The sequence below is a fragment of the Scardinius erythrophthalmus genome (assembly GCF_964197995.2).
Source record: "Scardinius erythrophthalmus genome assembly, chromosome: 2".
Taxonomy (NCBI): domain Eukaryota; kingdom Metazoa; phylum Chordata; class Actinopteri; order Cypriniformes; family Leuciscidae; genus Scardinius; species Scardinius erythrophthalmus.
Genome location: NC_138222.1, coordinates 21,420,750 through 21,435,398, shown reverse-complemented (window position 1 = coordinate 21,435,398; position 14,649 = coordinate 21,420,750). Strand labels below are relative to the sequence as shown.

Sequence of the window (14,649 nt, the reverse complement as noted above, 5' to 3'; positions counted from 1 at the left end):
TCCTAATTAACCATAATGTGACCACGCACACGCGCACACGAGTGATTGACATGCAAATCATCCACGCGGAACGCAGACCTGTAAACGCCCTCATCACCTCAAAACAAAGAATCAGAAACTTCAGTAACTTACTCCTCTGCTTTTCATCGAGTTTGGAAGACTGTGATGAAAGATTGTGTTTGTGCTGTGCTGTGCTGTTTACCTTGGATTTACCTCAGAAGAATTAGAAGAACGCGATTTGAAGATAAGATTTTTAAGGTAAGACATGTTAAACTGGTGGTGCCAGATTAAAATGTATGTTATGAAATGAGATTGGAGTGATATAGAAACATGTTGAAATGTGAACTAGACTGGTAGGCAACCTTTCAGTGCTAAATGTATATACATGTCCGATACGAGGATGTTTTTATATTCTATAATAAAACACAGCATGATAAAAATAGGCTAGTAGGCTATGAGTGTATGTATGTATGGGTATGTACTATGGTGAATATTATTATGTTTAGAACCGTGTTTACTGTTAAATACTGTGTTTTGGATATCTGCTCAAACGTAAATGTATAATATGATAAAAATAATTTAATAGTTTGGATCGGCTTGATGCTTCAGTATAACGCGTTTGCGTTTGAAAAGCAAATCGCTCCAAACAATATAGGCTTAATTTTTTTACTCCAAATGTTTATTTTCGTTATGACATTATGAAATGAGATTTAAGTAATATATGATAATCAATATATTTTTCTCTAGTGCAGTGTTACTGAAGGGTTCCTTTATAATGATAGGCTATTGTTATTATTTTATGCAGCACAGCACATAGCTTATGCCTACAAGGCACAACAAACCTGGTGTTCATTTATATATATATATATATATATATATATATATATATATATATATATATATATATATATATATATATATATAATTTTTTTTTTTTTTCAGGGATCAGATGCTCCACTGAGGAGTCCTGCTGACTCCTCATGGCTCATGAACATGGTAAAGTGAAAAATCAAACACCTTGGAAATGACAGGTATGTACTATGTTTCAGGAATGGCACAAAGGTGTGTGACTGGTTAAGTCTCTGTCTTTAGTTCAGTGTGTACAATAATATGCATTTTTTGTGTATCTTTGGATTGTTGTGTTGTAAATAAATCCAAACAATCAAAAAGCCATTCTTTTTTTAAATCTCCTCATTCTTTGTGCAAGGTTGCTCAGAATAATAGGGCCTGATAGCACCTAATAGGGCCGTTAGGGGAGTGTCTTTGCCTTTCTCAGGTGTGAAAGGCTTACATATTAATGATGTGATCACGCCTCTTCGCATAAAGCTTTCTTACAGAAAACACATCTTACAAATCTAAAATCAATATATTAGATTTTATTAAGATGTCTTATCTGAATGAGTTGTCAGGATGATTTTCACATAGTTTTGGAGCAAATATTCTAGGCTACGTGATACAATTTTCAAAAGTCTTGTGAAGAAATAATCAGTATGGGTGTCATGCCCTTATTTTAGTGACAATTTTATTTTGTATTTTCACAAACCACGCATAAATGTCATTATCTCAAAACTACAAACTTTTACACACATGCGGCTGATATATTATTGTAGCAGAGTTTGTGCTGAATACAGTGTAATCCGACTTTAGCCATGAAAATGTCACAAGTAACAGAAATAAGCAGAAATGTCAGAGCATGTCAGAACACCTCCAGGGCCCAGAAAACACCTATAACATTGTAGCCTTCATGCTGTTAACCGATGTTGGCCGACAGCGTTTGTTTTACTGTTCTTGATGCTTAAATAGGTAACTTTATTAAAGTCAAGCGTTTTGTTTAATTATCAATGGCACATTACAACATCAATTTGCTACATTCTAGTAGAGCCGCTGCAAAGACAACAAAACTGACGAAGGAAGATTGTCAGCCGATCGCACCAGAAAATGATGATGAAGCTCGTCTTTAATCTGCTAAATTATTGTTTTGTGAATCATTCACGAAATTGAGATGACTGACAGGGATACCCGGCCATAGCAACAAAATAAATTTTTCAAAACATATCCATACATTGACCAAATCAGAAAAAGACTGATTTTGTTGACTTGGCTACACAAAATAACAAACAACTACAGTGGGGAGAACAAGTATTTAATACACTGCCGATTTTGCAAGTTTTCCTACTTACAAAGCATGTAGAGGTCTGTAATTTTTATCATAGGTACACTTCAACTGTGCGAGACGGAATCTAAAACAAAAATCCAGAAAATCACATTGTATGATTTTGTATTTTATTGCATAACATAAGTATTTGATCACCTACCAACCAGTAAGAATTCCGGCTCTCACAGACCTGTTAGTTTTTCTTTAAGAAGCCCTCCTGTTCTCCACTCATTACCTGTATTAACTGCACCTGTTTGAACTTGTTACCTGTATAAAAGACACCTGTCCACACACTCAATCAAACAGACTCCAACCTGTCCACAATGGCCAAGACCAGAGAGCTGTGTAAGGACATCAGGGATAAAATTGTAGACCTGCACAAGGCTCGGATGGGCTACAGGACAATAGGCAAGCAGCTTGGTGAGAAGGCAACAACTGTTGGTGCAATAATTAGAAAATGGAAGAAGTTCAAGATGACAGTCAATCTCCCTCGGTCTGGGGCACCATGCAAGAGCTCACCTCGTAGGGCATCAATGATCATGAGGAAGGTGAGGGATCAGCCCAGAATTACACGGCAGGACCTGGTCAATGACCTAAAGAGAGCTGGGACCACAGTCTCAAAGAAAACCATTAGTAACACACTACGCCATCATGGATTAAAATCCTGTAGCGCACGCAAGGTCCCCCTGCTCAAGCCAGCACATGTCCAGGCCTGTCTGAAGTTTGCCAATGACCATCTGGATGATCCAGAGGAGGAATGGGAGATGGTCATGTGGTCTGATGAGACAAAAATAGAGCTTTTTGGTCTAAACTCCACTCGCCGTGTTTGGAGGAAGAAGGATGGGTACAACCCCAAGAACACCATCCCAACCGTGAAGCATGGAGGTGGAAACATCATTCTTTGGGGATGCTTTTCTGCAAAGGGGACAGGACAACTGCACCGTATTGAGGGGAGGATGGATGGGGCCATGTATCGTGAGATCTTGGCCAACAACCTCCTTCCCTCAGTAAGAGCATTGAAGGGGTCATGGCTGGGTCTTTCAGCATGACAACGACCCGAAACACACAGCCAGGGCAACTAAGGAGTGGTTCCGTAAGAAGCATCTCAAGGTCCTGGAGTGGCCTAGCCAGTCTCCAGACCTGAACCCAATAGAAAATCTTTGGAGGGAGCTGAAAGTCCATATTGCCCAGCGACAGCCTCGAAACCTGAAGGATCTGGAGAAGGTCTGTATGGAGGAGTGGGCCAAAATCCCTGCTGCAGTGTGTGCAAACCTGGTCAAGAACTACAGGAAACGTATGATCTCTGTAATTGCAAACAAAGGTTTATGTAAATACTTATGTCATGCAATAAAATGCAAATTAATTACTTAAAAATCATACAATGTGGTTTTCTGGATTTTTCTTAGATTCCTTCACTCACAGTTGAAGAGTACCTATGATAAAAATTACAGACTTCTACATGCTTTGTAAGTGGGAAAACCTGCAAAATCGGCAGTGTATCAAATACTTGTTCTCCCCACTGTAGTATTGCTTTAAAATATAAAAACCAATGAAAATGCAAAATAACACTAAAATTAAGTTTGAAACCCCATTGCACATTTCAAGGTTTAAATAAAGTGTCGGGACAGTTTATTTATTTAAAACAGGGTTGCATCGAGTTTAGAGTTTATTCCCTTTGCGATGCAAAATAAAAAATACAGAATCTTATTCTTGTGACATTTTAAATTTGTATTGCCAAAAAAATTGCAGCCAAATTAAACAATTAAAACTACATTATTTAGCCTGTGTTGCTTCAAAGACACAGAATGCCTAGTTGAATTCGCCTTACAATAAAGCGAGGTTGATCGAGTAAAAGCGCTCTGTATGCTGATCGCTTGCATTCGTTTCTTGGCATGAACGCGTTTCGTCAACAGTTCATGTTTAGATAATGCCAGATTGTTGACAATCATACTCACTGCTCAAACATTCTAAAACTCTACAAAACCAGTTGAAACAACTGGTTTGAACACTTCAATTTAAATTTTGTCTGAAAAACCTCTAAATACAATAAATAAAACTACAATATTTATAATTTAATTAGATATAGGGCCTACATTTGGACACATCGACAGATTTATCCTTAAAAGAATGTTGCCTTTGCCTGCTCATCAGACTGGCTATCCGACACTCTACATTTAAAAGAGGGGCGATTAACACTTGTCCTGCACCCCCATGATAAAGCCACTGAACTGCTCCTCTAAACCCCCCACAGGCTTTCTGAGTTTGAGACTGACTTAAAACAAAGAGAAGTCGCAATTCACACTTAAACACACGCTATAGACCAGTGTTTCCAAAACTTTTTTTCTGGGGACCCACATTTTAAAGTCGATAAATCCTTGTGACCCAATAAACATTAGGCCATAGGCGTCGATTTCGGGGGGGGACGGGGGGGACGCGTACCCACCAGATTTCGTCATGAGTCATTTTGTACCCACCACTTTTAACTTCCGTCCATATTAATTTGAATTTTGGTTCAATTTTTTTGACCGTTTTCAGTGGTTGTGAGGAGCAATATGAGAGAGAAATTTGGTAATCATTGTCTGACCCAACAAAAAAACATTATAATATTCATTTTATTTTATTTTCCGTGTTTGCATTTATGAGGGAAAAAACAACGTGTCAGTTTATGGTTACGGACGTGAGCGCTCTGAAAGCGGCACTAAAAGACTGCTTTAAAACTTTCACAGAGACCTCAAACAGAACAGCTGCCTTTCTTTAAATTGAATTTCGTTTTGTATTAATTATATCTTAATTTTAATCAATGTTTCATGAACCATTTGCCTGGATTTAATATAGCTATAAAAAGTAAATATAACAGAATCATACGGTGACCTACATATTATTTTTTCACCTCAGTTATGTCTAATAACGAGATCTTATGTCGTTTTAAAATAACGATGGATTTTAATTGTTTATTAATGAACTAGTCTTTTCTAAATCAGTGTAGGCTGCCTGCATACATATATGTAGCGATGCGCCTTTCATACGGACAGGATTACATAATCAGATGGTAGCTACCATATTTGCTTTCGATTTGGATTTTTTTTTTTCGTTGGTGGACATTTTTTTTATTAACTTCATAGTTATATTTCTCATGAGGCTTGTCTATACACTGTTTGTCAGTTCATTTTTGAGGCGCGCCCCAATTCACAGAGATCATGAAAGCGCGCCCTGTTCGTTTTCTTTTATTTTACAAAGGCACACCGTTTTCTTGTTGTTGTGAGTTTACACAAATAAAAGTAGACTGATGTATTATTATATTCTGTATGACCAGAAATGGAGTATTTTAAGTTGTTTCCACTGTTGATTGGAAAATGCGAGTGATGGCACCGGCGCCTCCATCCATGTCATAGTGCGCGCTCCACACTCGCACAGACACTTGGATATGCGCTTCATAATAGCAAACATTTATCTAGGTTAACGTTAGAGTGAGCGGCCATGCCAGACGGATAATCCTCTTCATGTCTAACTAATCAAATTCTGTTGCATTTTCTTGCGCCAGTTTGAAAAGGACGGCTGAAACGCCTATACAGATAAATGCCAAACGCTGGTGTTTTTCTTTAAACAAATTCGTTTAGGCTTTAAAATAAATATTGTTTATGGGCTAATTAATGCCACAATAATTTGTTTATTTTATTGGCTAATTGTATTTTTCATTTTTGTTTTGCATTGAATACCATTGAATATTTTCATTGAATGCATTGAATATTTGCTGTGCACCGCTATGCCATCCTCCCATAGAAAGACACGTTAAGAGCCACCTATTTTCTTTATAATAAAGGGTTTCTATGGAAGGAAAACGCTTAATGTATAATTAAATGCATTGCGTTTATTCTTTGTCACTGAAGCTTTTTCTTTATTATAAGTATTATTCCATTAAAAAAGGACTGTTTATAAGGTGACAATCCGTTATACATCTTGAAGATTTTTGTATTGTATTGTATCTTCTGTTATAAACACGAAGATTGACATTTCGTTAATTAAACAAAATAAGAACACAATGTTGTAAAAAAATAAACAACTTAGGCTATGTTCTGTTAGATGTGTTTTGACTACTTTTTGTTTAATTTATATCTTTAGGTAATGAAGATATAGCCTATTAACAATCATCATTCATAATCATTACTTTTACGAAGTGGACGAGCAGAGCGGAATATTCAGAAATGCGCTCTCCACTCACGAGCTCTGATCGGAACAAACCCGAACCTCACTGTCTGCTGAACTTGCGCAGAAACATCAAAATATAACCAGCTTTTTAAAATGGTTTTTAAAACTAAACACTATTTTAGCACAAATTATGAGCTTATTGGCGATTTTTTTATAATTATTGACAAAATTAGAATATAGTAAAAAAAAATTGTTTTATTTTTTTTTTATTAAACTTTTGGGTGGGCCTGTTGAAAAGTGGGGCCGTGCCTGAGCTACAGGACATCGTCTTTCAAAACATAACCTGCGCGAAAGAGAGAAAAAAAATGAATGCGTCATTGTACCCAGCACTTCTGAAAATGCACTTCCGAATGCGTCTCTGTCCCCAGCACATTTCAAACCAAACTGACGCCCATGCATTAGGCCCATATAGTTCATATATCACGAAGAGAATTTATGCATTAACAAAATATGTATGACCATTTTTAAGGTCAGTTAAGCTTCCACTTAACTATTTAAAAGAGATACAGATATTTGACAAAGCACAATTTTTTTTTATTTACCTGTTGTTGACAATAAGTAAAATGCAGAGGTGAAATGAGAAAGGAAGAGTTGACAGGGCATCTAATTGTTTTCATATTCTCATCATTACAGTGTACACAATTTATACTTAATGAGAAAAAGTCCCAAGGCGTCATATACTGACGCTTTTGACATTTCGTCCACATGCAACGCACATGGCACCCTTTAGCGTCAATATGAGACGCAGATAGATATGGGCCAGAAGGCGCCTCCTAGCGGTCTAACCTTACCCCTACCCATAACCTGTGCGTCTCATATTGATGCTAAAGGGTGCCATGTGCGTTGCATGTGGACGAAATGTCAAAAGCGTCAGTATATGACGCCCTAGGATGAGAACGCGTTTATAGCACACTGAAAAATAGTGCTCGACTTGGCGACCCATACAAAATCTCCCGCGACCCACTTGTGGGTCGGGACCCCGCCTTTGGGAATGACTGCTATAGACCATTTCAACGGCCTTTAGTCTGTTTAAGGAAGGACGTATTTGGCCCTAGGACGTTTCCGGTTAGTTGTCGAGCGCATTCAAAACAATGGCGGGATGCGCTTGATGTACAGTGGGATTGCGATAATTTATTTAATCCTGCTATTTAGAATATCTAAGTTAAAATTAGGTCCTTGTTGCTCGTTAGTTGGGTCCTCCTTCTGGCCCGAAACGATTTTTTTTTTGGAAATTAAAATGTTTAAATTCCTGAAAAACGCGCCTGGATTGCATCAGTGAAGCGAGAAGGCTGAATACGCAACTAGCAATATACAGCACACATTTCGATTCTGGTAAGTAAAATACTGGATTATTTGTATTTCTTTACGTTAACTGTTTATGTATGCTGCAGCATAATTTAAGATAGCTCTGTTCGTTATTGTTTACATATAAACCTAGCATTTTGACGCGTGTAATTTAGTGAAAATAGACCAAGCTTTTATTTCCGTCTTTTCCCCTAAATGTTCTGTGGGCTGTAATTAAGTAGGAGTTAACATTTGTTGGCTAGTTGTCTAGTTAGTTGACAACTACAGTAAGTAGCACATTACAGAATGTGTACTGTAACAGTTACCTGAATGGTGTGCTGCAGTAGTTTACAAAAGGTAACGTTAACGGTAAACATTTTTCATCACTTAAGCTTGGCTAATGTTAATTCCAACATTTACTATAGTACACAATAGTAGCATTAGTTCTTAAATATTGTGCATTAACCAGATTAAGTTAATATTTGTTTTTCTGCTTTTGTCTTCAATAGGAAAGCCATCATTTGTAATTTAAGACGTCCAAGACTACTACAGGGAGACAGGAACAACAGCCAAACCACATGTTACCATACAGTGTGTGCAGAATTATTAGGCACCTTGATTTTCTGATCATATTTTGTTTTTCAGACACATTTTTACCAATTCAAAACCACATTAAGCTTAATAACTACTATTCATTTTGTATTTAATATATTTAAGGGATATATAATTGTACATGAAGACTGGAAATGAAAACGCCTTATATTCAGGTGTGCATAATTATTAGGCACGTTTTCTTTTACAGATAAAATAAGCCAAAAAAAGAGATTTAACTCAGACTGAAAAGTCACAAATTATTTAATGCCCATGAGAAGGAGCATGACCATTGGACAGTGAAATCCTCATAAGTGTGAAACCATCAGGAACCCTTTAGTCTCCAGCGCCACCATTTTTTCAGAACTGCAACTTACCTGGAGTCTCCAGAAGAGCAAGATATCAGGATCTCAGAGACTTGGGTTCACAAGCTGAAGTGTATTAAAATACATGAAGACTTTATAGGCTGTTTTTATAGGCTTTATGGACGGACAGATTGGGACTGACTCTTGAAGGACCAGCATCACATCCTCTTGTTCCACTGTTTGAAGAATTCATCTTCATCGGTAAGTTTTGGGAGTTAATTTTTAAAAATGAACTCCTAAAACTTAATGCCAGATTATGGAAGATTAATTCTTCATGTATTTTACTACACTTCAGCTTGTGATTCTTAAGTGTGGGGCATTTTTTTGTATTCTTTACCTCTCTTTTTTGGCTTATTTTACCTGTAAAAGAAAACGTGCCTAATAATTATGCACATCTGAATATAAGGTTTTTTTTAATTTCCAGCCTTGATGAACAATTCTATATCACTGAATCAATACAAAATGAATTGTAGTTAAGATTAATGTGGTTTGGAATTGGTAAAAATGTGTCTGGAAAAAAAATATATGATCAGAAAATCAACGTGCAAAATCAATAATTCTGCACACATATGAACCCCCAGATGTGTTTCTTGACCTTGAGGATTGATATTGACCCCCTTTTTTCAGGGACTCATAACTCCATTTCTGTTTGTCAAAAAAAGTCTGTGAAATGTTTTATGTTGTTGTCTCAGTTGTTGAAGCAGATTATTTTCATACAAGTATTTATTTACACATTAAGAAATTTGCTGGAAATAAAAGCTGTTAAAAGTGAGAGGATGTTTCTTTTGTTTATGTATTTTTAAATATATACAGTAGTCAACATTTGAAGTGGATAAAAACCTTTCATCAAAGTTAACATTCATTTTGAACAATACCCGTTCTTGTCTTAGGACAACTTTGATTAACTTTTTTTGATCCACTTCAAATGTTGACTACATAAATACACACACAGCTAGCAAATCTGTATGTGACTATACTAACCATAAAATAAGATTTTCCCTTCAAGGACCTAAAAAGTGTATTCTGTATGTTTTATTCTTAATTTTACAATTATTAATCTTCACGTATACATTTCTCTTAAATGACTAATTACAGGTTTATGCATTAGAAAAAAAAAGACAGCCAGCATTACATTGCTTTCACCCTCTATTTATTTGTGACCACATGAGGGGCTCAGATAGGACATTTAAACCCTCTCGCACACCGTTCCACAGCAACACACTTCACCCAACTAATCACACACATTTGGAAACGAATGAAATGAGTACTGGCATAACATGTCATAAATGAAGTCCGTTTACTAGCGTACATTTAGCGTTGTAATATACATGCATGTTCTCTAAAGCTGCTCTGAAACGATATGTATTTTGAATAGCGCTGTACAAATAAATATGAATATTTGCATAGATATGCCAGCAAATGCAAGTGAAATGCCCACTCGTAACCTCCCCGGACAAACCATAAGTACGTTTTTGACGCTGTTTGACTTGCTTCATCTTCACCAAACACAAGACAGATGTCATCAACATTTTACGAACGAATGTTCCCAACCTTTCTGCTAAGAAATTAATTGTAAGTATCCAGACTGGGATAGGCTTTTATCACATCTCTCGTGTACACGCAAGCAGCCGCAACACCCAATCGGACTAACTTACTCAGGCAAACGTTGTTCTGTGTAAAAAGTATACGCATCAAAGTCTTATTTAAAGGGTCCGGTAATTCCAATCATCGTTTATTTTCAGTTTTTGGAAATACTTTAACTGCTGCCTTTTCGCTAGACGTAAAAGTTACGCGCTTGTTTTCACAGACCTGAGATTTAAAAACGCCGCCACCGGAAATGCTTCAGGGCCAGACATGCGCAGTAGCATTCCAACGGAATGTTATTGTTTACGTCCTTGAAATGGTCTATTCTAGACATTAGCATTAGGCTATTAAAGTGTTGATAGTGAAGGAATTAAATCATTTAGGCTACATGTAGTAAAATTTTGTCAAAGTTTATTAACTAAATATTTTATTATTTCAATAATTGAAGAACTACTACTTCGGTTTGGGCCAGCTTTTTCCAAGCAAAACTAAATACAATCTTCAAATGCATGTTCATTTGTTGTCATGAACAAAATGTTCAACTCAATATTAAATTCCACAGGAATCTTTGGATCCTTACAACCAGGGTGCATGCGATTTGTGAATAAAGCGTTGTTGTTTTTTTTATTCAAATAAATCTCGAACCACAGTGCTTCGTGGTGCTGCTGTTAAACTAAACATTTATAGAATAATTATGAATTTAAATGAAACAATATCGCAACATTTCGACAAATTATGTGATCTGTTTTTACATTTTAATTCAGGGCGATTTACATTTAATTAGAGCGATATTTTCACTGTTGCCTTGTCCTTTCCTCATTGGGAAGCACTCACATGATATCTAAACATGTTTTGAGTAGATCCTCTGTGTCTCTCGGTTTCATATGTAATACATAATCAGATAACATTTTATTAAATATTTAGACATTTAAAGGCTTTAGACATGGCCTATTTCTTATTGTGACTAAGCTGAGGCAAGTGGCTTTCAGTTCATTTTTGTGACGCGCAGTTCCCAGAGACAGAGATGACAGACAAACTTTTGTCATTAGCCTAATATGAATAAAAGTTTACAGTTTTGAACGATGTAGGCTAGGCTGCTCTAATTTGTATGACCAAAAAATTAGAGTATAATAAGTTCTTTTAATTTGCTATGAGAAAAATAAATCCAAATGAATGCACCGCCGCGTTTGTCGAACACAAATTCAACATGCCAGGATAAAACCCGACTTTAGAACATTCATTGATTGTATTTTGTCTTTGTCCCTCTAGCTGGGTTCAGTGGTAACCACCATACTACTGAATTTCATGTGCAATAGCAGTTGTATGGGTGGGATGAATAGGAGGCCAATTCTCACCATACTGACCCTGGAGACATTCGAGTGAGTCCCTCTCTCCTATTTTCTCTTCTTTTATTTGTACTGGAGCACTGGAGATCAGGGTTGAATGTTTGGTGGTGTTCTTCATTCACAGCAAACAGGTCCTTGGTCGCCGATGTTTTGAAGTTCGAGTGTGTGCATGTCCAGGCCGTGACCGCAAAACGGAGGAAGACAACCTGAAAAAGATTAATGGGGAGATGGTTCCTGGGACAAAGAGAAGTAAGTGTTTAAAGGGTAACTAAACCCTAAACCAACTTTTTTTAGTTAATGATCTGTAAGAATGGGGCTTTATTAGTGCTGTTCATTGATTCGAGTAACTTTTTTGACATTTGGGTATAAAGCAGAGGTGGGAGTAAGTCACACATGTGCAAGTCACAAGCAAGTCTCAAGTCTTAACCTCTAAGTCTCAAGCAAGTCCAAGTCAATTTTGTGAAAAGCAAGTCAAGTCACTGCTTTGTCAAGCAAGTCAAGTCGTAGCTTGGGTCACAAGTCACTGGCAAATCATACAAACGTTTGATGATTTCACTGAATTTATATATAAAATAAGTTAAAACTACAGAAGTTGTGTGGACTATGGTTTTATTTGAAACATGTTTTTTTTTATATATGCATTTCCACATACAGCTGAGTGGTTACTACAATAAAAATCTAATAAATAAATAAAATTTCAAACTACATAGCCTAAAATGTAAATGTAACTGAAATTAGGCCAACATTAAAACATGAAAAAATAAATATGCCTCAGACATTGCAGAAGACCATTAAAAGGTATTAAACAATTCACAATTCAAGTATAATGGTTCCTATGCCACCAAATGGCATTCTTCAAACTGGCATCCCCTTTATATAAGTTATATATTTTTAATTATGAAGTTAAAACCGCCAATAGGTGGCGCCAAATCACCGTCTTAATGTACGAGTCATAGAAGCATTCATTCAACTGATTTGTTCAAAACGGCAGATTCGTTCTGGAACTAAGCAACTAGGTCACTGAATCACAAATACGCATAACTCTTTCTGTGGCTTGTTTGGAACTATTGTCATTGGAGAAATAGAGCAAAAACAGAGAATATTTGGAATATTATGTCTAAAATGTCACATCTCAATATTCACTCTTTGTGTACTGAACTGGGCCCGGTTCCCCGATAACGCTCACTCTTAGCGTGCTAAGAAGACTCGAAAGATATATCTTACCAAAGTTGTTTATGTTCCTAAGTGTGTTCCCCGAGCCATACCTTAGGAAGCTGCTTAAGATATACCTTCTTACGTGCGACATTACTGGGTGTTGTCCGTGGCGATGGTGCTGAATTGGTTGATATCGATGGCTCGAGAATCAATTATTCTCTCGTGCAGGGGCTGTTTATGTGAGAAAGCGGTGTTCTTTATAAAAGAAGCACTTCAGAAATAGTTGAAATTGCATTTATTAGGACTCATGGGATATTATAAAAAATGATACAAACTATAATAGCCTAGCCTACATATTTTAAAATCATATATTGCTGCCATAATAACCATTTCAAATTTGTATGTGCTTTCTTCTCTTTCCCATTTTTGTTCGCTGAGGTAGAGCTGCGATGAAATATTGTTCTTGGAAATACTTTACAGCATTTCAGTAATAAAAGTGTACATCTTACATACGGTGCTCGGCAATGATCAAAAAGGATTTAAACAGCGGATTTTGAATCTCTTCTTGTAAACTCAGAGATGTGGATTCAGACGGCAATTAAATTACCACACGACCTGTTTGTCAAAAAACAGTAGGTACTAATTTGGCCAGGGATTTTTACGCGGGTTGGGTGAGAAAAAACACTGATATTATGGATTCGGACGGCACTAAAATCACCGACTTACCCCTGTAAATGTTTAAAATACCGGACGAGCCCATGAGAAACAATACTAGCGTCCGAATAGGACTTAACTGACAGTAGCCTATGCTTTCACTGGCCTTAAAAAAAGCGCTTTTTAATTAAATTAATAATATTGTATAATAATATAATTAAAAATCTAACAACAATCAGTGTAATGACAATTTTATTCTTTGCATGAAAACACTTGAATTAGCCTAATTGAATACTCTCTGGGTGTATTAAAACTTCAGAATTATATTCGTATAGACCTGCAACAGTGATAAGGTAAAGCTAAGAGTGGTCCAGACCAACCTTACGAAAGTGTGACTTACAGAAGATATACTTAGCGTACGAACGTGTCGGGAATCGTGCCATAACGTTAAGATAGAGGTTAACCTGTTAAGCTGCAACCCCACTTTTGAAAAATCCCCAGAAATGACATACCCAAACTGAAACAGATACAGTTCATGAACCCTTTGCACTAAAAGCACAAGTATGATCTCATTTGAAAGCTGACACCTGGTAGTTTATTGTAAATGTAGAATTAATTATTGTCATAATGATTTTTTTTTTAAATAGCTTCAAAGTTTTGTAAAGTTATTAGAATTTTTTTTTTATGAAACATATTAATGAAAATAAAATTGAAGTTGGCACTGGAGCAAACTAGAAATGCACTACAGCTAAAGCCACATGTCTGACCATGTTATATTTAAAATATGAAGATAATAAGTCTAAAACTCTGTATTTAGTTAAATGTTTTTCAAGATCATGTCATGACTTTATTTTGATTAGGCTACTCTAAAAATGCTACTGATGTTTAGTCATCGTCTAAGCATCCATTCAGACTTTTGTCTCTATTGTTTTGTGGTGCAAACGAGCCCCATTCAGTCTCAGTCTCCCCCTGCACACATTCACACCTCTCCAGCCTGGTTATGGCTCGAAATATGCATTTCTTTTGTCTGCATTATAGTTACTAACGACTGGCTATTCACAGGGTTTCAATCCCTAATTTCTTTTATCAAAGTTCTCACTTCACATTTGAAGTGCACTAAATAGTGGTCAAATGCACTAAAACATATCAGTAAGCATTCTTATTTAGAACAAAATTCATAAAAGAATAACCCCTGGTGGCAGGTGCACCTGGGCTAGCTAGCATGTTAGCTTAGCACACCATCAATACACGACCATTTATGAGATTAAAACCATGTTTGTGCTCCAAACTTACTTCATAATGCAATCGA

General features: G+C 36.4%; 1 protein-coding gene across 3 annotated transcripts in view; it reads left to right on the top strand.

Moving 5' to 3' along the window:
• Nucleotides 1-14,649, top strand: part of LOC308683822 (cellular tumor antigen p53-like) — an 86,955-nt gene that overhangs the window by 56,791 nt on the left and 15,515 nt on the right. For all 3 annotated transcript variants that reach the window (XM_081354608.1, XM_081354609.1, XM_081354610.1), the window contains exons 7-8: nt 11,455-11,564; nt 11,656-11,780. In XM_081354608.1, coding sequence (XP_081210734.1) covers nt 11,455-11,564; nt 11,656-11,780 — 235 coding nt within the window. The remainder of the gene's footprint in view (nt 1-11,454; nt 11,565-11,655; nt 11,781-14,649) is intronic.